Source organism: Juglans microcarpa x Juglans regia, chromosome 1S (assembly GCF_004785595.1).
Source record: "Juglans microcarpa x Juglans regia isolate MS1-56 chromosome 1S, Jm3101_v1.0, whole genome shotgun sequence".
NCBI classification, from domain to species: Eukaryota; Viridiplantae; Streptophyta; class Magnoliopsida; order Fagales; family Juglandaceae; genus Juglans; species Juglans microcarpa x Juglans regia.
Genome location: NC_054595.1, coordinates 12,188,021 through 12,205,702, shown reverse-complemented (window position 1 = coordinate 12,205,702; position 17,682 = coordinate 12,188,021). Strand labels below are relative to the sequence as shown.

Genomic DNA, 17,682 nt, shown 5'->3' with positions numbered 1-17,682 from the left:
CCTCTCTGGGCTAAGTCTCGTCTTACTGTTCTACCTTTATAAATATTCGGACCTGGGGTGATTTAAAAACGTAAAAATAAACTAAAATGAGTCAATGACTCAGTAAGAAATACATTATAATGTAAACATACTTAACATAAAGTTTTCATAAAATATTTCATGTTGAGAATTAAAATCATGATTGTTCATAAATATGCTGATGACATACATGACTTATCTATCTGAATTAACTGACCGATCTGATTTATTTGACTGATATGACTGGCCAACACACTTAACCATGTGTGCGAGGTTGTACACCAGCCTCACGTCCCACCGCCACAAAGGGAGCTGCTAATAGTATTTTGGCATACTATGGTGAACCATGCTTGAGTCTGTGTCTTGCACATTCACCCTAAAACTGCATTAGTACCATGCATCTGATTAACTGTTTTGAGCTTATCTTACACTTGGTCTTATGAAATGTTACGTGTTTTATGCAACGTGAGATGCATAATACATATATAACTATAATATACGGAATGAAACATGATGAATGACGTACTTGCAAATATCATGACATGCGTGGTACATAAACACTAGCTTCTAAAGAATTGGCTTCAATAATAATATATATCTAGCTAACGTGTACTAATCATAATTTATAATTAAGCTACTTACATTGTAATGTTGCTTCCTAAATTTTTTAACACAAAATCGATCACGGTACGATGGAGGGACAATGATGGTTGTGATTAGGAGGAAGGAAGAGATGATAGTGATCTTGTCATGTTCATGGTAGGGGAGATAAGCCTACGACATGCTAAAGGTAAGTAAAAAAAAAAAAAAACCCTAGGCTTGAAGAGGTAAGTACACATACAATGCATAAGACTCTATTTATAGGATATTATGAGTTGGGTTTAAGAATTTTAAGATGAAGAGGATTCTATAATTATAATCCTAGTATGTTTGAAATTAAAGACATACTCTAGTAGTTCATTTAATGTAGGATTGAGAGTAACTGAGACTGTGTAGAGAACTTCAATCGGTGATAATTTAAAATTGAAATAAATTTCTAATGACTGATTTTTAAATTCTAAAAGGAGTCTAACTCTTTCAATAAATAATAAATGGGGTTTAACCTAGTTATTGCTAATTAAAACTCATAATCAATCTCAATAATTTATCGTTTGTGGGCTTATTCAATATGGTCCATTAAATATAATTTAGGTCTAATAAAAGTTCTCAATATTCCAACTTTAAAATTATTGGGGCGGGTCATTTCATAGTCCATTATGATGAAACCTCTACTTGAGCACAACTCTCAGTGCCCAGTTTGCTATGTAACACTTGGCATGAATATTTCATTTGGACTTATTTTTATAGATATGTATCTTGTCGGGATATGGTTGGTTAGGTTTCCATATTGATTACGCTTTTCTAGGGTTTTTCTTTTTGGACTGATCCCGATATTAGATGGATACGGGTGGTTGACTTTATCACTAAACCCATATGGTAGGATTGGGGGAGGGGGGGTGCCACATCCCGCATCCCACCCCCGCCCTAGTAGGGGTTGGAGTTTACCCCCAGGGATCCGGCCCTGGAGCCCTGGGACGTGGCCCTTTATAGGGATAAATGACCCATAACCTCTTTCTGGGCCCAAAAATGGCCCATAACCTCTTTCAAAAAATAAGTCTTAAAATAAAGGATAAATTATATTTTAAAATTTACATATAACATAAAATTAAACAAATGTTGTTTAAAGCATAAAACATAAAAACGTAAGTATTCTAAGTTGTTCCAATAATACAAATTCATTAAAATTATTACAAATTATTCTAAAAATATTACAAATTGTCAAATAATGGAAATCAATAATATTACAATATTAGAAATTATACTAGCAATTTGACAAACAAGATGACTTTTGAGTTTGAGTCCTAAGATTGGAATTTGGGGGTGGTGGCAAGTGAGATTATAAAACCTAAAATATTAATAGGAAAACAAATTAGAATTAGAAACAATATAATGGCATATACATATGTAAAAAAGTTAAAAATATAAAATTATAAGTACAAACCAAGTTAGACTATCAAGGATTGCAAATTAAATCATTGAAAATTTGGGGCTTGGGTTGGAACTTGGGAAAGTGAGGCTGTGAGACTATAAAACTTGAAAAACAAAATAAGAAAATAAAATCATAATATAAATATTATATAGATATGTGATAAAGTTACAAAATTAAAATTACAAACCAATATGAGATTGAGATTGAAGATGAGATCATTGGAATTGGGCATATGACAATGAGACTATAAAAATTGAAAAAAAAATACAAAAAAACCAATTAGAATTTCAAACAATAAACATTATATACATAGTAAGAATAAATAAGAGAATCATTATACAAACAAATGGTAATAGTGGATCAAACGGAGAAGTCATATTGTGGCCAATGTAGACGTAGGGACATTTGGCAAAGTTGTCCATACAACAATTATAATGATTCTTAAATCATCTAGGAGTTCAATCCAACCCCCTAAACTAATTTAGGATTTTGGATTTGAAATCCTAGATTTACAATAAAACATCAAAAATTCACCAAACAATAAACATCATCATAATTACACAAATATCTCTACAACACACAAATCACAACTCCATCCTCCAAATCTATTCATGAATCTCATCCTCCAAAGTCCAATCCGAGAACTAAAAATTAATGGGTTGTCGGAATACTTACAAGTTGAAGATGTAGGAGAGAGACATGGACTCGGTGAGGGAGAGGACAAGGGCTTCAGGCGACGGTGACGAGTAAGAGAAATTGCGAGAGAGGTCTGTGTGCCGTGTGGGTTATGAGAGAGAGAGAGAGAGAGAGAGAGTCTACAAGAAGGGAGTCGAGAAGTGGGGTGAATTTACACATTAATAAAAACGACATTGTTTTGGGAATATCCAAAACCGCATCGTTTTGTTTAATATGTGTGTGTGTGTGTGTGTGTGTATGCGGGTGGATTGCCCTGCCACCTACATTTGGCAGACGAGGCCACCGCCCTGCCGTGGTAGAGGCAAGGCGGGGTGGGGTAGCAGCGGAGGGGGGCGAGGCCCCACTGCCCTCCCCTACCAAACGGTGCGTTTAATATATCTTAACCCTTTAATTGCCTTCTGTCACTTAAGTCTTATGCGACCACGACCTTTAGTCGCCTGCAGCTTTTTCCTCGCAAATATATTTATTCCTAACACAGGGGTGTAAAAAAAATCAAAAAGCTAATTGAACCAGATTGAACTGAACTGAACCCATCGGTTCAATCCAGTTTGTAAACGGTTCGGTCCGGTACCGGTTCTTAAGAATCGAAATCAGTCCCGGTTTTCATATTTTGAAAACCAGTTTAAACCGAACCAGACCATTATATATATTTATAATATTTTATATTATATATAATTTTTTTTATTATATTATATGCTAAATTGCTAATTAATATAACATAAAATTCTAATATTATTATTCAAGTCTATTATTTTTATAACATAAAATTAATATAACATGTCATATAACATAAAATTAATTTTAGAATTTTTAATATAACATATAATTTTAATCTTATAGTATAAAATTAATATAATATAAAATTTTAATCTTAAACATAAATATTAATATTAAGTTGTTAATATTAACTTAATTTTGATATATATAATGTATTTATATTGTAATACTATAAACTTAGTATATGTAAACATTATTGAAATTATCCAAATACCCCTGTAATGCAACGAAAATATCTACCAATTCACTCAACAAATTGGTTAGTATTCAAGCATGCAATTAGTTTAATAATTAATCAATATCATAAAATAAATAAATTACATAACACTAAAATTGGTATCAAATGGAAACTCTTTAAAGAGCTCTTTAAAGGTAAAACCCTATAGGGCAGCCAAACTCAAGAAAATCAATCTTATTATTTAAAAATCAATTATAAGTACTTATTAATTACAAAACCTTTACAACTTGACTCTCTTACTTACCCAGACAAACGATCCATTTGTCTTCTACCGCGGTAGCAGCCATAACCTCTAGCAATCTTCAAATATTGTCTTTCCTTCTAGAACTCTAGGGGCTAAAGTCCAATCACACGATCCTTCACGCTCGAAGCATGATCACAATCAAAGAGAGATCACAAATATGAAAATTCACTAAGGAATTTTCTCACCAAACAATGTACTAAAAAGTGCTCTAGAAAATATGTAGATCTAAATTTCTAGCAATTTTAACCAGTATAATCCCTTAAATAAACTGTCTGGAAGAGTTCCAGTTTCAGTAAGATTCTGCTGATGAATAGAATCTGTCACGAATACGTCTTCTGACTGATTGCTGACATGTTGCGACAACTCTTCTCTGCAATAATTGATTTCTGTTCAAGTTCTGTTCTGGATAACTTCTTGACGGTTCGAAATTATTTCTTCTTGACAGTTCAAAATTCTTTCTTCTATCTAGATTACTTAATATCTTCTATCTTTTCGAATATTTAATCTTGATCAAAAGTTTTTTGAACATTTATCTATTCAACCAGTTATCTTAGAATTCAAATATTCATAGATAAAGACAAAGACAAACTTTTATCTATTAATTTATTTATCTTTGAATTTAAATATTCATAGATAAAGATAAAGACAAATTACATTCATCCAATAATTCAAATAGGTCATAGTCATCTAATCCTAGTCAACAAACTTTTACATCAACAATTATATTATTACTAACATAGATAATCCATAAAATTGAAAAAATCAGACTGGACCGGACATTTCCAATTTCGATAGTGAATCGATTTGGTATTGATTTTTAAATTTTCAAAACTGGTGAATATCGATTCGGTTCTAAAAAATGTATAAAACCGAATCGAACCTGACCACTACAACCCTACCAACACATGATCTAAGCATGTGTGACCATTTGAGCATGAATTTTGGGGGATGCCTGATGCCATCTTTTTTGTCTTTCATCATTTATGATTTCTTTCTTTTTTTAAAAATTTTCCATATCACGCACTACACATGATTTTTTACTTTTTATTTTTTTCTCTATCAAATATGTGGTGTATGAATTATAAGAGCACTTTCATTAGATTAGTCAAAGTTAAAGGACATTTTTTATGAATGTAAGAGAAATTTAACTTTTGGCTATTCCATTAACATAAATCTCCACATTAGAATAGCTATTTTTTCATTATATAATAATAAAATAATAAAAGATGAATTTGATTTTGGTTATTTACATCAAATCTCCACATTAGATTATACATTTATTCATTATATAGTAATAAATAACTAATAATTTCAAAAATATTTAATTTTTTTAATTATTAATTTATTTTATTTTATCATATTTTACTATTCTACCTATTATATATTAATTAATAATCAAATTATTATTAAATTAATATATCAATAACTCAAATTAATATATCAATTGTAATAAAATATGTGATAGAAAGAAAGAGAGAGAGAAATAATTAATAAAATATGTATTTGATGTATGTACAATAATCTTCAAATTTAAAATTTTTTTTAAAAGTCACTGTAGCTAAATTCCAGCTAATTCATTATGAGCATATTTTGCTCTTTAATAGCTAAATACTCAATGAATTTAGATTTTAACTAATCCAATGAGAGTACTCTAAGTAAAAGAACTCAATTAGTTTAGGAGGTTTAAAACAATTTTAAAAATAAAAAAATAAAAAAATAAAGATAAGTGTAGTGTGTAATATGATGAATAACAAAAATCTTTTTTTTAAAGCATTTTTCGACTTATTTTTTATTTTAGTTTGTGAAATTAATCTGACACTGTTCATCATGCCACGTCAGACGGTTTCAAACCGTTGTTGAACGAATTCTGTCCGTACCAGGAGTCTGCCCCTTCAAGCAGTGGAAAGAAAATACATAAACCCTAAACGTCCGGTAACCGTTACTCTTAAGCCAACCCTCTACTCCTCTCGCTGCCACCACAGGTCTCTCTCTCCCTCTCTCTCTCTCTCTCTCTCTCCCTCTCTCGCTATTTAGGTGTGTTTGCGCGTTTGTGTGAGAATCGGAAAACTTTCTATGAGAACTGTTGCAGAAAACTTTGTGGTGTATGCATGAGCTTTGATGTTTTTTGGAGCAAGAAAGGCAAACTAATGAGTTCAATTCTTTTTTTTTTTGTTGTTGTTTAACTTGATCCTTTCTGTTCATTCTGTGCCATTTTCCCCTTTTACGTAGGACGTGTTATTTTATTTATTTTTGTATTTGAGTAGGTAAATCTGATTGAAGCCAAATTTGGTTCTTCGTGTCTCTCTGGATTTTTTTTGGTGAAGGATACGAGTTAAAGATGGGTGATTTTGTAAGTTATTTACAAAATGGTTCCTGGAATGGAAATTGTCTGTTGGAAATGCTATCAAATTCAGCTTTAATTATTTGAAAAAAAAAAAAAAAAAAAACTTAACAAGCAGATGCTTTGAAATAGCTTTGTTGCTTTATGATGAACAGTGTCTTGGCAATTGGCTGTTGGCAGTTCGATTTGACTTTCCAGTTAAGTATTGGCTATGGCAACTAGTTCCTCACTAAATTTTGTATTGAAATGCAGATAGGAAATTTTTTTACATATGAAGTGGCTTTTTATTGCTGATCTTTGGTCTATAGCATTTGAGTTAGGCATGATAGTTGGGATCTGTTAATCTTAGGCCTGCTATTAATTTTCCCAAACTCAAAAGATATTGGTAGTTGGAGATAATTGACTTCTTGGTTATGGATGTAATTACAGGTCATCTTCATATTATTTTACAAATGAAGAAAATGATAGCCTTGGGGTTTGAGGGTTCAGCCAACAAGATAGGCGTTGGGTTAGTAACTTTAGATGGCACCATTCTATCAAACCCACGTCACACCTACATTACTCCCCCAGGGCAAGGATTCCTTCCGCGGGAAACTGCCCAACACCATCTCCAACACATTCTTCCACTTATAAAATCTGCTTTGAAGACTGCCCAAATAACCCCAAATGAAATTGATTGCCTTTGCTATACGAAAGGTCCTGGCATGGGAGCCCCACTACAAGTCGCTGCCATTGTTGTGCGGATTCTCTCACAATTGTGGAAGAAACCCATTGTTGCTGTTAATCACTGTGTGGCACATATTGAGATGGGGAGGATTGTGACTGGGGCAGTTGATCCTGTTGTGTTGTATGTTAGTGGTGGGAATACTCAGGTAATTGCATATAGTGAAGGGCGGTACCGGATCTTTGGGGAAACTATTGATATTGCTGTTGGAAATTGCTTGGATCGATTTGCTAGGGTTTTAACGCTCTCCAATGATCCAAGCCCTGGATATAACATTGAGCAGGTATGTTTGTGTGGATTTTGTTACTTATTGTTGACATCATGTATAAATATACCCATCCATGCCTTATATACATCAGATCTGTATAGATATAATAAATACATGTATATATGATTTGCTTCCCTTGATTTATTTTTTGAATATGGCTGAGATAAAATTTTCTTCTCCACAAAATCCAAGCAAATATGTGTTTTTTTACAAGATATCTATTTATATCATTTTCTGACGTAGATGATCATACAACATAGATGGGAAATGTGCTTATCATCTTGTAAATTGCTTTGACTACTCTTAATATATAATGTAAACAACCCAATTGAACTCAACTTGCCTTACCTAGGCTTTGAAAAGATATTGTATTTCAAGAGGATGTGTGCATGAGCAATGAGTGGTTTCTTGATCTTTTTTGGAATTTAAAAGGTCAAATTGGTTTACATAGAGAAATAACATGATTTATTTTGAGTAAGCCTTAGCTTCTAAATTTGTGTAGCCAAAGGAGAAGAGTCAATTTTGATGATCCACAATTTCCAAAGTTTCTTTTGGCAATCTAGCAATCTATTTATGAATTTTCTCTTATAATGTCCCACAAAATCTCACAATGGGTGGGTGATACATGGTAGAAGTGTTACTGGGGAGTTTGTTAATGGAAAAACAGTGGGAAGGCCATCCTCAATCAAAGGTGCTTCGTACGTTGCGGTGTTGAGGTCATTGGCGGGTAGTCCAGCCGAGATCAGCTCAAAGGCAGAAGGAAATAGTAAGGCACTTATAGGAGACAAAGGCCTCAGGTGACATTGTGAGAGGTGGAGGAGGTCTTGTGGGATGTCAAAGCTCAATTGAAGGGAGTTATGAAGTATGTGAGAGATCTAATGATTAAAGAGGATAAGGGGCCGGACTTAGTCGTGGGTTTTGGCTGTGGGCCGAGCATGGATGAGGGAGGGCATGGGGTAGATCCTTCGGGTTTGAAGGCCACAAGTGTGTAGGCAAAGAGCGTTTCAATGCTGTCACAGTTAAGATCGTTGGACGCTGGCATCTTTGTCCATGCCAGTGTCACTATGCCTCTTGAGGGAGTTGTAGGGCCTCAGGCACCATATGCAAATGGGCTTGGTACTTCTGTTCAGGGTTCATCCTTAGTTGAAGACGGGGGAGACCCTCCAGGTCTCAAGTACTTTGGAAGAAACAGTCAAGCTTCTTTTGGAAGATGCAAACGAGGTTACAGAAGGTAGTGCTTTCCCTACCTGTGCTACAGAGGGAACAATAGGGTTAGACAAAGTGACACGGCAAGGATCATCAGGGGTTGGTGCAAAGTCAAGCAATGTTGATAGAGGGGAGGAACCTGTAATGGTGACAGAAACAATGGACACTAGCGGTTTGTTGTTGGTGCCTTATGTGGGGGAAGGTTTAGAATTGGGAGTGCAGTTGAGTAATGTGGCTGGGGATAATGTCATTCCCTTGGTTTCTATTCCTCCATTAAACGATACAGCGGGTTCACCATCGGATTGGGTTCTGAATAAATTTAGTTAACGGACTTCGCAAATCCTGGGGCTTTCATATGGAGAACAAGGAGAATATGAAGACCAATTTAAAGCTCTATTCACTGCAATTGAGGCAAGTCATGCGCTTGAAACCAAATCACATTTCAAGAAAAACAAGGAGTTAAAGTGTCTTTCATGTGCAATCAACTACGATGCTAAGGAATGTAGCTCAAGTCGAGGGAAAAATAAAGGGAGGGCATTGTGAAGATGATCTCGTAGTGGGATGTTCGGGTAGAGGATTAGTTTTTATGGAAACAAGGGGTTGGGGAGGTGTGTTACATTCTAATTCGGGCTTGTTGTATTGTAGGTAGGTTTCATGGGATTTTTGGTCATTAGGGGCTCTCTTGTATGTGTTAGGTGTTTTCTTGTATACATCCAGTGTACTTGGTTACTCCTATTGATATATATATATATAATATTATTACTTATAAAAAAAAAAAAAAAAAGAAGTGAATGAGTATGATAAAGGCGCATTGAGTGCCAAATCCCACACTTGTTCTTTGCTTGAGTGAATTGGGATTTGTAACAATCTAAACAACTCCAATTGTAAACTTGAGTAGTTCTTTCAAAGCATATGCTTAAATGTGGCTTGGATTATCTTTATGTCATTACAAATTGTTTCAAAGCTATCTAGTAGCACCATGTGGGGCTGAGACATTTATTGTGACATTGGCCGTGACGAGGACATCAAGGGTTTGAGTGAATGAGCTTGAAATGCCCTGTTAAGTCTCAAATTGTATGGAAATATTGATAGAAGTTAATGGGCATGATAAAAATATATTGAGCTTGAAGTCCGGACTCCGGAGTTTCGCATTGGTTTCTTATTAGTTGGAATTTTGCTTTATAATAGTCCCAAGGAGCTCTAATTCTAATATTGACTAGTCTTTTTGGATCAATTTTATTGGCCAATCATTCTTTGTAGCATGAAATTATTATTATTTATTTGCTAGTTTCTCCCTTATCCTTTTCATGAAGTAGGTCAGTTTAATATGATGACTTCGGTTACCATTGTCTCCTTTCTTGGTTTCTTTCATCAAGGCGTGTACGGTTTTTTTTTTTACTTGAAAGAAGGTTTTTTTTTTTCCTTACTTGAAAGGAGGTTGATTCTGTAATCGAAGTAGTACTTTTCACAAGATCACAAGATCAAAGTCTACTCTCTTCAGTTTGCCTACTTAATGTCTTTATTATACAAATCTTAGTGGTGTATTTCTGTTAGGAAATATTTAAATGAATGTTTTTGGGGAATTTAAGGGGAGAGTTCAAATAGCACTTGGTGGGTTGGGATGATACTCTCCTTCAAGTGATAGTGTCTGGAGGTCAGGCACTTAGTGTCTCTAACCAATAATTTGTTTGGCCATTGGTGATCCACAGCTAAGAGGGAAATCTTTTGACTTAGAAGATGTGGTGGGGTTGAGGTATGAGGTATGATTTTTTTTTTATAAGTAAAAATGTATTAATATTAATAGGCGTAACCAAGTAGTATATTGGGTGTATACAAGAGAAAACAGCTGGCCTATAATAAATAGCCCCTCATGAACATCGCCCAAGAGAGAGAAATTAGAGACCTATCCAATATAACACCAAGCCCGATGGGAACAAAACACGCCCTCCCAAAGCAAAGCAAGTCACTATAACTACCCAAACCCCTTGTTTCCCACAAGACTACTACTCCACCTGAATGATCCTACAAGGACTGAGAAAGGCTTCATGCCCTCCCTCTAGTCCTCCCTTGACTTGTACTACCTCCCTTTGCATTATAGTTGATTGCCCAAGTAAGACGCTTGAACTCCTTGCTTTTCTTAAATCTTGATTTTGTTTCAAGTGAGTGGCCCGCCTCAATTGCAGTGAGTAGTGCTGTAAATTGGTTGTCAAATCCTCCACATGTAATCCCCATGCACTGTTGTATCTTGTTGACCTTTTGCAAAACCCAATCCGATGATGAACTAGCTATATTGTTTATCGGAGGAAGAGATACTAGGGGGACAACATCTTCCCAGACACAGCCCCCAACTGTACACTAGGCCCTAAACATTCCTCTTCGCAAGGCACTAAAGACAAACCAATAATTCTCCACACCCCCCCCCCCCCCCCCCAATCTCTTGCATTCAAATCCCTTACCTCAACAGCTCCATTGTTGTGTCACAAGTAGGGGTGTAAATCGGTCTGGTCTAGTCCGGTCCGGTCCGGTGATGGATCGAAATTTTTGGTCCATCATTTTTCCCGGACCGAACATCTATAGGGACCAGACCGGACCAGTAGCTATCGGTCCGGCTTAATTATTTTGTTATTTTTTTCATCTTTTTTTTTTCAAATAAATTAATAAAAAAATTATTTAAATAACTAAATTACAATTAAGTGAATTATTAATGTGGATTATGTAACTAACTCACTAAAAAGAATATTTTACTATAATTATATTTATGATGTTGATAGTTACTCCTTATTAACTTAGACTTTACTCTTTAGTATGCATAATTATTAATAATGTCATACATTTTATATATGGTTAATGAATATAAAAAAATTTCATTGTACATAGAGTATTCATGCTTGCTAGCAACTTAGATATTTAAAAAAAAAAATTACCTAATTATTTTAATTAAGTGTAAATAGTAGAATATGTATGAATGTATGATGTATTAACTATTTACATATAATGACATAAATTATCACATGATTTAGGATTTATTATTAATTGATAGCATATATTATTTTATATGGTCAATGATAATAAATTAGATGAAAATTACATTATTAACTTATATAATTACTATATAAAAATAATATATTAAATTATTAAAAATATTTTTTAAAAATATATATGGGGGTTTGGTCTGATTCGGTCCGGTCTGGTCCAAAATTTGTGAACCCTGGGACCGGACTGAAATTCATCGGTCCACATATTTTGGGACCGAGACTGACCAGTCCAGAATTCGGTTTGGTCAGTTTTGCCAGTCCGGACCAAATTATTACAGCCCTAGTCACAAGATGTCTGGATAGATACTGAAAATATGGTTCTCTCCATCATGAGTGGTGAGGCCAAGGTCACTATTGGAGGTTTTGGGTTGGCAGCAAGTCTCAGCAGTACATCAAGTTCAAGAGGTTGATAGTATTGGCAGTTTTGAGGTATGATGTTCAGGACGTTGATTAGTATAGAAATGGTTCCCAATTAAGTAGTGTTGCTCATTGTTTGACAGCCTGTGTATGAGGCAGTTAGAGAGGAAGTACTAAGTAACTCGGTGCTAACTTTGGCACAAAGGTTGGTGCTTTCGGCGACTATGCAACACGGTGAAGTGTGAATACTTGCTTCCTATATAAGGCATGGAACTGGAGTAGGACAATCGCAATTTGAACTTTCCTAGAAATTGTCGCAAAGATAGGGGAGAAGGTATAGTTTTGAGAAGGATATGATAGGATAGAGAGGGTTTATGGTTGAAATTAGGCTGCAAAAAGATTGGTTTAAAATTTGCAGGAAAGTGGGTTTGAAGTTGCAGGAAATTCTGGCAACAAGTTCTTTAAGGCTTTGGTGTGCGTTTGGTTTAAGTCCAAAGTTGAAAAATGGTTGGACTGTGGTTATACTTGCTGTACTGACATTTTTTCCCCTCCCCCGGAGCTTGGGTTCCTGATTTATGTTCAGTAGAATAATGTGATAGAAATGCTTGTCTTGACATGTATGATATTATGCGTCTCTTCACCAGCTTAATTATAAAAAAAAAATGTTTCTCTTCACCAGCTTGCGAAGAAAGGAGAATTGTTTATAGACCTTCCTTACGTTGTCAAGGGGATGGATGTATCTTTCAGTGGAATATTAAGCTATATTGAAGCCACTGCTGTGGAGAAGCTAAAAAATAATGAGTGCACCCCTGCAGACTTGTGCTACTCCTTGCAGGTATGTTAAATTAGGATCATTTACATCTTTGCCAGCAACAAAACTATTGAGATATATTTTTTTTTTTGTATTTGAATCTGGTTATTCTTCATATACCAGTCATTTCGAGTTTTGTCATCGTGTATGCCAATCATGTGTCTTACTGCTTATCCTCTCAAGAGTTTAGCTCACCCTCTAGGAGGAATCTTCGCATGATTCTTTTGTACTAGAGCCTTGTTCTTTTCTTTTTCTCCTTTTTTTACTCATATATCTGAAAAAATTGCTACTTAAATTAATTCAGGCGCAAGTGTTGTGTTGCAGGAAACTGTGTTTGCAATGCTTGTAGAGATTACAGAACGGGCAATGGCACACTGTGACACGAAAGATATTCTCATTGTTGGTGGTGTTGGTTGCAATGAGCGCCTGCAGGATATGATGAGAACCATGTGCTCTGAGCGTGGTGGAAGGTTGTTTGCTACTGATGACAGGTATTGTATCGATAATGGGGCAATGATTGCATATACTGGTCTCCTTGCTTATGCTCATGGTACATCAACTGCACTGGAGGAATCAACATTCACCCAGCGGTTTCGGACTGATGAAGTACATGCAATCTGGAGAGAGAGAGAGAGTGCCAACTAACGTGAATGGTTTCAAGCAGGAAAGCAGCTAAATCTAGAGGATCTGAAGGTATGGACTTTCTGATATTGCCGGATTTTGTATTATTTTTTTTCTTTGACTATTACTCAAGCAACAAGATTATAGAAAAATCTAAAACGGCATAACTAAAACCTCTTGTCGCTCTCATCCATTTGGAAAGGTAATCTGTAAAATGATGATTTCTATTTAAAGCAGTGAGACTTCAGTTTTGTCAATATTCTTAGCATTTCTCTTCCTCTGAATTACTCCACTTAAAGCATAAAGGTACAACGTTCTATTCAGCTATTTGAATTTCCTTTGAAAATGTGATAATATTTTTATTTTGATAAGACAATTTTATTAAAAGCGCAAAGCCCATGACCTAGGTACACAAGATTCATACAAGAGAAAGTAACTAGGAGAAGGAAAACAAAAAGACAAAAAATTAATTGATTGAAAAAAAAAAACTATTTTGAGCCGATGCTCAGACATAAATGGTTTTTAGCACAATTTCTTAGCTCAACCATCATCTTCTCACAGATTCAAAGTTCCGAGCATTGTTCCAAATACACCACTCCTAGGCTGCATACTGGTTTCCCAATAAGCCAAAAGCTATAGCATCCTTTTAAGGCATCATCCATTCTACACCAAAGTGTTCGAGGCCCACACTGCTAGCCAATTCATAATGTAGCAAAAACATGATCAATTGTTTTCAGCAATAATCAATTGACTTTCTCAAATCATCCATTATTGAAGTCTTCCCCAATGTAACTGTCTACACAAAGAAACCTACCCATGATGAAGCCTTGTTTCACCAAATGCCTTTCCAAAGTAAAGGAGGACTTGTGGGATGCAATGCATGATAAAAACTTCTTACCTTAAACTTTCAATTTTTGTCTGGAGGGGACGCTAGATCTTGTCCTCCCCAGGATGCCCAATCTAATAGACTACAAAAGGTTAAGGAATGAAGAAAACAACTCTGTGTTGTTCTGATAAAAGCGGCAGCACACGTATGTGGTATGCATAGTTTGCTATTTAAATGGGCAGCGTAGGTATGGGGCTGGGAGTTTCCTAGCGGCATCTTAATGTTGAATAATCAAGAATTCCCTTTTTCAGTCCTATGGGTCGTCACATTAGCTAGGAATTTCCCTAGAAACTTACTGCTACTTGCTGGAAATTAAAGTGGTAGCTTGGGCACCCAGTTTGGCGCCACTGGAGGTCTCTGGGCTGGGCAGTGTTTTTTGTTGAGGCTGTCTAGGTGGCCTTCTCTTGAAGGTTGCTTCACAACCTCGGTAAATTTCTAATTGCTAGAATTCCCATCAGTTACACTAAACAAGTAATCAGGGCCACTTTAATTATCTGTGCACTTTTCCGGATTAGTCAAGACACTATTCTTGGACACCCGGTGCCAATCAGAAATTATCCGTGCTCTCTCTCTCTCTCTCTCTCTCTATATATATATATATATATATATATCTATTCCGATGTCTTTTGCCTGTGTTTCTAGCTGGCATAAGCTCCTTTTCTGCCTTTTCTTTCCCGTAAAATGACATTGATAATTGTTAAGATACTTTTCCTACCTAGGAAACACCTTTGGCTCCTATTGAGTGCCTCATAAAAGTCTAAGGCTCTTTGGGACGGTGCGATAGAAAAGATGGAGTGTAGATTGGCTAGTTGGAAGATGATGTACTTGTCCAAAAGTGGGGTAGTACACAAAGCACTAGAGTGATTAAGTAAATAAAATGAGTGATGTGATGGCAGGGGAACCGGCCATAGTCTCCTGCTCCCTTGTTGTTAGGTCACCAACTTCCTTGACTTTTTGGCACTGGTAGCGTTAGCCTCCATACATGGTCTTACAACTTTGTGGAGACCTTTGTTTATGGTAAACAATTGCCCGGGCAACCCCCTTGGTGAGGAGGCACCTAGTTGGGGAGGAACTAAGAGGCTTTATTATTCTAGTTACACTATAGGTGATGGTGGTGAATTCTTCAAAATGGTTTGACATGTACTAGGTCCTATGTTCAAATCCAAATATAGGTTCACCTTAAACTATTGGTATTAGTCGCCTAAAGATTCATTGAATTTCTCTAGTGGGGCTGCAGTCTAAGCTGTGGCTCAAACCTGACTTGAGGGAGTGCTCTACTGCATCTTGTCTTCTAAGTTCTAGGCACCTCCTATCCAGCCTAGTGGGTAGGATGCTACTATGGTCGCGCCCAGTGGGGAAGTTACTTCCGGTTGCCCCCTCCTACCCTTTTCATTTAAGAAAAAAATGTACTACGGGCAAATTCACTTTAAGAGTGGGAAATGAAACAATAAAACACAGCCACTTTAAATTAGTGAATTAATAATAGAGAGGAAGACGTTTCTCCATTCTTCCTCTGTATGTCCCTTCTAAGTAGTAGATTCTATCGAATCAATTTTTATTTGTCAATGCATACTTTACAACATTATGTCCATTCAGAACGGCACAAGTCCAAGTCACAACATTCTCCACCATCAGTGGTGGTTTCAACTCCAACCATCAACATTATCTCTGTATGTTTATGACATTGTCTTTCCATTTGGGAAAGAAAGTATGTTAGGTTGTTATACCAATAGGAAAATATCATTTCTATTTCAATGCTTGTTTCATTTGAGCTTTAACATTTATTTTATGTTTTGGATTACAGGTTTTGAGTACTTGGGATGATTACTTGGAGATATCAGTACGTCATTCTGTAACTAAACATGAAGGATCTACAAAAGACAATATATTTGTAGTATCAAATTCATCAGTTGAAACTGAAATCTAATTTCTCAAACATACTTGTCCCCTTAAGGCTACTGGAGGTTTACTTCAAGGTCCCATTAGATTAGTTGAAGTACGCACAAGCTTGCCCAGACACCCACGGTTAAAAAAAAAAAAAAATCTCAAACATACTTCATTGTGAGAATGCATAAATATTTATTATGAGGATAATCTGTGGGGCAAAATCTACCCATGACACAATCTCTACTTCAGTGTGAGTAATGTTATATACAGTCGTGAAATACGCGAGCGCTATGCAATCGTTTTGAAAAAGAATGGGATCTCCTATTAAAAAATTAATTTTATTTTCATGTGAGTTTCGTATTTATTTATTTTTTTTAAAGTGATTGTGGCGTTTGTACACTCACAATTGTAACTATCATTTCTCTTTTAACAATAAGCTAAAAACTTAAAGTAACTTTTTTTTTTTTTATGTTTCTACCTTTTCTTTTATATATGGCACGCCGAGTTAATTGCTACTTTGGTGTTGTAAAATCACCAATTGTCTTGGTAGGTTCATTTTATTTATTGAGTAATGCTACACAATCACTACGTTACATATTTTTTAAAATTTAAAATATTTTTAAATTTTTTTTAAATTTTGGAAAAGATAATAAAAATTAAAAAAGTATGGTGTATGAAAATTGTGTGAATAGTAAGAGGTTGTATAGATTTTTTCTTATCAATTGCTACTTTGGTTCATTTTTGTCTGGTTCAATGCACTTCCAGCGTGTATCTGGAATTCTCAAATCGTTTTTCAGCATATATGGTTCTGGTATTTTTCGGGCCTTCTCCAATGTTTGTTCGTAACACCTGGTGTTCTCTATTGTGATCCCAACACCAATTTAGGCCATAAACGGTTTTACTTCATCTCATTATTGTAATTTTTTTAAATTTTTACATGAAATATAATAAATAATTTTAATTTTTTCCAATTTCAAAGAGTCAAAACAATAATAATAATATTAAAAAATAATATTCTAATAATATTTTATTTAACTTTCTATTTTAATTTAAAATAATCACATTTCATCTCAGTATCTAAACAAGGACTTAATGTTTTATTAATTTTTCTTTTCATAATCAATATATTTCTGGGTTATTTCTTCTTTCTTTCCTATGATTGGAGATTGCTTCGATGGTCGCTTCGGCTTTTACTTTTCCGGTGCAAGGAAGATACATGTCATTGCCCTTCTATTTTAGACCATATTTGAATACAAAAACAGTTTCATTTCATTTCATTATTATAATTTTTTTAAATTTTTACACAAAATATAATAAACAATTTAACTTTTTTAAATCTTAAAATAATAATAATATTAAAAAAATAATATTCTAATAATATTTTATTTAACTTATGACTAAAATCATCTCATCTTATCTCACTATCAAACGGTGTGCTAGTATTACAACTATTGTTCTCACGTGGGAAGTCAAATTACTCCTACTTAGGGGTGTAAACCGGTCGGTCCGGTCCGGTCCGGTGATGGACCGAAAATATTCGGTCC

At 35.0% G+C, this 17,682-nt stretch overlaps 1 protein-coding gene across 4 annotated transcripts; it reads left to right on the top strand.

Annotated features, from left to right (window-relative positions):
• Nucleotides 1-5,830: 5,830 nt before the first annotated feature.
• On the top strand, nt 5,831-16,198 carry LOC121246908 (probable tRNA N6-adenosine threonylcarbamoyltransferase). Of its 4 annotated transcripts, none has more exons than XM_041145228.1 (6): nt 5,880-5,984; nt 6,499-6,540; nt 6,773-7,350; nt 12,613-12,768; nt 13,069-13,437; nt 16,056-16,198. In XM_041145228.1, exons 3-5 carry the CDS (start codon nt 6,796-6,798, stop codon nt 13,387-13,389), a joined length of 1,032 nt encoding a protein of 343 aa, XP_041001162.1. In that variant the 5' UTR covers nt 5,880-5,984; nt 6,499-6,540; nt 6,773-6,795; the 3' UTR covers nt 13,390-13,437; nt 16,056-16,198. The 4 variants fall into 4 exon arrangements, with proteins under 4 accessions (XP_041001161.1, XP_041001162.1, XP_041001160.1 ...); XM_041145229.1 differs by lacking the exon at nt 5,880-5,984 and adding an exon at nt 6,267-6,352; XM_041145227.1 differs by lacking the exon at nt 6,499-6,540 and having other exon boundaries at nt 5,831-5,984.
• The last annotated feature ends 1,484 nt before the right edge of the window (nt 16,199-17,682 follow it).